Consider the following 5000-nt stretch of genomic DNA (forward strand, 5'->3'; position numbering starts at 1 on the left):
TTTATATTTAGGTATTATAACGTTACAACAACGTTGGACATTAACCGCCCAGCACAACGGTGGTTCCGACACACACCCACACAAACGCGTGTGTGTTATCGACGCAATCAAACAATAAAAAATTGATAAAATGCTTCAACAATTAATTGCACGGTGGCTGCTGTGCCCTGGAATTTGATTCCCATCGCCATGATTCTCTAAGCCTTGGCGATGTGAAACTCGTCCTCAATTTTGTCGGCAATCATCTTGGCGATGGAAAGCGAACTCGTTGCCCCGGGCGACGGTGCGTTGCGGCAGTGCAGAATGTTTTTGGAGAGTGCAGAGCCACCTTTGCCGTGATCGAACACAAAATCGTCCACCAGATTGCCGGCGTTGTCCAGTGCCTGGGCCCTCACACCGGCCGGTCCACGCCGCACGTCATACTCGTGAATGTCCGGGATGAATTTCTGTAGCTCGCGCACCTGCAGCGGTATGATGGCGGACCGGGCAATCTCCATGATACCGGCACCGATGAACTTGGAAGCCATCTTGATCAGTCCCGGAAAGCGGAGCGCATCAATCAGCTCCGGCACGTTGATGTCGGACCACTTGTAACCCTCTCGGCGGAACGCTAGCACCGCATTCGGCCCAAGCCACACACTACCGTCCATCCGGGGAGTAAAATGGACCCCGAGAAAAGGAAACCGTGGATCCGGCACCGGATAAATGTTGCCCCGCACCATGTGGCACTTGTCCGGGTTGAGCAGCAGATATTCGCCCCGGAATGGCACAATCTTCGGCACCGACGCACAGCCCGTCATTTCGGCCAGTTTGTCCGACTGCAACCCACCGCAGGTCAGGATGTTGCGGGCTCGTATCTCGTCCCCCTTCTCGCTGCGCACCACAATCGGATAGTCCAGATTGTCCGGTGCTTCGGCGAACTTGCTCACCTTAAAGTTCACATACACATCGCCACCGGCGGCCTTGAAGTCACGCGAATAGTACTGCGTTACCAGGCCCCAATCGACGATGCCCGTGTTCGGGGACCAGATGGCCTTCACCCCTTTGCAGTACGGTTCGATCTCCTTAATCTTCGCCGCATCGACCAGCTCCACTCCGGGGACATTGTTGGCCAACGAACGCTGATAAAGGTCCTGTGAATCATGTGACAGAGATTGGGATTAATAAATTGGCCGTTTCTTTCCATTCCTGCCCCTGGTTCATCTTACATTCAGTCGCTCCACCTCGGTCTGATTCGTGGCCACGATCAGTTTGCCAACCTTCTTGTAGGGTACCTGCTTCTCATCAAAGTACTTGTAGCTAAGGTGCAATCCTTCGACGCACAGCTTCGCTTTCAGTGACCCCGGTTTGTAGTAAATGCCCGCATGTACTACACCACTGTTGTGGCCACTCTGGTGAAATGCCAGCTTGTGTTCCTTTTCCACGATCGCAATTCGAAGCGTTGGATGGCGAAGCAGAATTTCGCGGGCGGAGGCCGTCCCCACGATCCCACCACCCACCACGACGATGTCATAGTTTCTGTAACGAAAGCGAAGAAAACACAGATAACTGCAAGCTCATAGTCCAACCGAGCGACGAAGCGCACCTATTTGTGTCACCCGAATACGCACGGGTGGCTAGATTGCACACGGCCCGAGGTAGAATTCTGCTGCTGGATAGCAACATTCTGTGGCAACTACTCTACTCTACTAAACTGTGATTGCGAGGTGACTTTTGATTGATCAGGCAGGCAGATGATCAACGCGGAGTCCTTCTTGCCCGCGAAACGTCCACTCGTTAACTCGGATGGTGAATGACCCTGCGTGTGACATTTGTGCTGTATGTGTGTTTTGCTTCTGCGAACAAGGAAAAGGAAAGAAAAAAATGTTATGCCTCCAAAGAGCATCGAACCCAGGATCAGCGAATGGCGAGCGGGTGTGCTAACCACTACACCACCGCGGATGGTGGGCGCGGGCCAAAGAAAAAATCGACGCACCGTGGGCTGAACCGGCCAAAATTTTCAAGGGCACTCAAGGGCAACGGCCTCATGGGCCACAATGGGAGCATAACTTTCAAAGGTCTATGACCCATGCGCTAGATGGCGGTTGCATCGCACAAAGGACAAAAGCTCAATTTTTTTCTCTTTTTTTCTCAACTTGCTTTCACAAAAAAATACAAAATTTTAGACGTTCAGGACACTTTTATTCAAACATTCCCTGATTTACATTATGTGCTGTACCTAATAGATCTCAGCTTGCGTTGCCATATTTCTGCTGTTACCAAGGCAATCGTACTAGCATAGCGCATTGTTTCAGCATTGAATCCCGTTAATTACATTAAACTTATAGTTATTATTTGATAACGTAAATAATTTTTACGCATAAAAAACGCCAGCTTGGAGTTGTTAACGAACCGCATTCTGTGTGAAAACGGCTAAAGAACGCGGTACGAATTAGGATGTTCAGACAACATGGCAAACGTGGCAGAGCGAGAGAGAGAAAGATAATCGCCGTTTGCGCGTACATCGTCTTCTCCCCACCCCCTTTCCGAGCATAGAATAACGCACACACTCGCACGGGATTTCTAGAATACGCGTGTATGTGTGCGTACGGTAAAATAGCATTTCCGGTCGGCTGGAAAGCGAGAGACCGGCATTTTCTATCTCTCGAGTTTTCTCCCATTCGGCTTCGGTCCGGGAGGAAACTTCGAGAAAATCTCAATCTTTTCACACAATGCGAAGGGACCATGCTTAATTATCGCAATAAAATCATGTGGGGAATTTGCCAGTGTTAAATACAACCAAGCAGGCTTTTATCTTCCTAGTAGGCTAAAAATTCTGGCAAGAAAAATCGAAACACATCGAGAAGGTACGGGAACATAGAATTTCTCTTTTCACTCTCACGCACTCCGTTTTCCGTCCCTGGGTAGCGGTTCATATAGGACAACATAAGGCATAAAAATCCGCGGCTCTCGTCGACCGGCAGCAGGCACAGCGGCGCGGTGGGCATTCTTTTTCCTCTAAACGCGATTCATCTGTTCGAGGGGACCCTCTTATGGCGGGTAGAAGGCACATCGGTAGAAGCAGCAAATCCGGCAACGGGGTGTGTAGGTATCGGAACATAAAATGCACTAAAAATGCGCATAAATAGCATTTTGGATGGCTCGTGCCTTTGCAACCCGAAGCCAAATACACGCACACAACGCGCCAGCTGTGTGCGCATGTGTTGGAAGCCATTCCCCTTCATAAGTGCTCAAAAACCCAAGCGGCGTCGCATCAACATGGTTTGCCGCCTGTGTGCCCGCTTGCCTGCTTGCCTCACGCACCTGGCGACGACGACCGTTGGAGCGTATTGGACACGGTTTCAAGGGACGCCGCACACATGGCCTACGTGGAAAATCGTTGCTTCTGAAATGATCCATGCTGTCGCCCTAGTTAAAATTTATCATAGCAACCTATGCTCGCTATTTTGTTCAAGCCTTTTTGTTATTTAATTTTTATAATTAAAAATTAAGAGTTTTGTATGTGCCTTACCTTGCAACAAGGTCCGCTATTCGCTTCTTTCTCGATGATGCTGCTAGGGTTTACTGCCGGTGGATGCAACCTACTTTTCGCTCACCGGGCTTTTCACACGTTTCTGTGAACATTCTACACGCGCCGCCACTGACGCGCCACGGCACATGACGCCTGAGATGCAATGCCGATCGCATCGTAAACTCCCGGTTGTGTACACGATATATCCCACCATCATAATCACCATCACCGCAAGCTGGCATTCACGCTGCTAGCAGATGCAACGGTACCGGCGACGCCCAATGGGTGTGCCGCGCATTAGAAGCATCTTTGGCTTCCTGCCTAAAACGGGCGGGTTGAGGTCCTTCTTCCTTTCTGTCGTGGGGTTCGGGGTCCACGGGTTAGCCGCGGATGGTGCCCTGGGATGACAAATGGTATGGTGTATCACACTTCCAATTCGCGCTCACTCTTACTCCCCCTCCCCGCACACACGATATTGATTTGCGCTTATCTCGCTTACGAAATACACTTCTCTCTTATGGGATACACGTTACGTAGCTAGAAAGATTTATTATTAATTACACAATACAAAGGTGCGACACCCATGGGGTTTACTCTATTGCTGTGGGGAAAATGGGTAAATTAACGATAGAAATGGTTTTCCATCCGAATAGACCCCGAATTGGGATCTCGAACAAACATGCTGCCACCGATCACTTTGATCAGAAAAGATAACCATCTTTTCATTTCAATGATGTTCAAGCCTACTTTTTTCAACGCGATGGCTACTACGGGAAGATCGAATGTACAAATGTGGATGGAATTTCTAAGAAACTAACGAATCGATCATTTGTTGCTGCTGTGGGAGATCATCGATCGGTCGATCGCGGATTGGTCTCTATACAGTACGCTCTCTCTTCTATCAACCACGCGTTTAGAATCATTTCTCGTAGAGCACATTTATCTCATCCAGGGGTGTGTGTCAATGTTTTCTTTTCTTTATTTTTTGCATCTCTCATGGCGCATTTCGCCATGAACCGACCTTAATCATTACCATCATAAACATAGTACTGTACTGTCCGAAAACATTTAATTAAAAGATAGATTTTTTTTCGGTTGGAGGGGTGGGCCCATACGGTTTCGTTTTTGATGAGAGAGCGACCAAGTCACCACCCTTGTCTCGTGACGGTGTCACCCTTTTGCCTGTCTAGAATTGATAGGGGGAATTATGTGCTCAATCGCTGCTCACACCACACAGACACACGCACACTTAGCAACTTTTCCATGTATATTATACTTTATCCGGTTTTTCTTTTTTGTCAGGAATTCTCATTCTCTTACTTTTTGTTTTTGCCATTTGCTTTCTCTACACGAAAATTAATTAAAATAAAATGAACTAAACCTGCTCGGTTTCTGACGGTCGCTCTCTGTATCTCTTCTACCAAAACATGTCAATCTGTTTTTTTTGGTTGTATTGCGGTTAAGATGATGAGGGGGTGCTGACTTTTAA

General features: G+C 48.3%; 2 protein-coding genes across 2 annotated transcripts in view; both read right to left on the reverse strand.

The window, feature by feature from the left end:
• The window catches only part of LOC126570020 (L-2-hydroxyglutarate dehydrogenase, mitochondrial), a 1904-nt gene extending 31 nt beyond the window's left edge, over positions 1–1873 (reverse strand). Inside the window, exons 1-3 of the mRNA XM_050227468.1 lie at positions 1586–1873; positions 1209–1518; positions 1–1133 (exon numbers count right to left, since the gene is read on the reverse strand). The exon at positions 1–1133 is cut by the window's left edge and continues 31 nt beyond it. Of these exons, the coding sequence (XP_050083425.1) occupies positions 198–1133; positions 1209–1518; positions 1586–1665 (1326 nt within the window). The 5' untranslated portion in view covers positions 1666–1873 and the 3' untranslated portion in view covers positions 1–197. The remainder of the gene's footprint in view (positions 1134–1208; positions 1519–1585) is intronic.
• Positions 1874–4466: 2593 nt separating this feature from the next.
• LOC126570024 (bacchus) overlaps positions 4467–5000 on the reverse strand; it is a 6513-nt gene continuing 5979 nt past the window's right edge. The window contains exon 3 of the mRNA XM_050227473.1: positions 4467–5000. This exon is cut by the window's right edge and continues 2184 nt beyond it. The gene's annotated coding sequence lies outside the window, so the exon portion shown is untranslated.

Source organism: Anopheles aquasalis, chromosome 2 (genome assembly GCF_943734665.1).
Source record: "Anopheles aquasalis chromosome 2, idAnoAquaMG_Q_19, whole genome shotgun sequence".
Taxonomy (NCBI): domain Eukaryota; kingdom Metazoa; phylum Arthropoda; class Insecta; order Diptera; family Culicidae; genus Anopheles; species Anopheles aquasalis.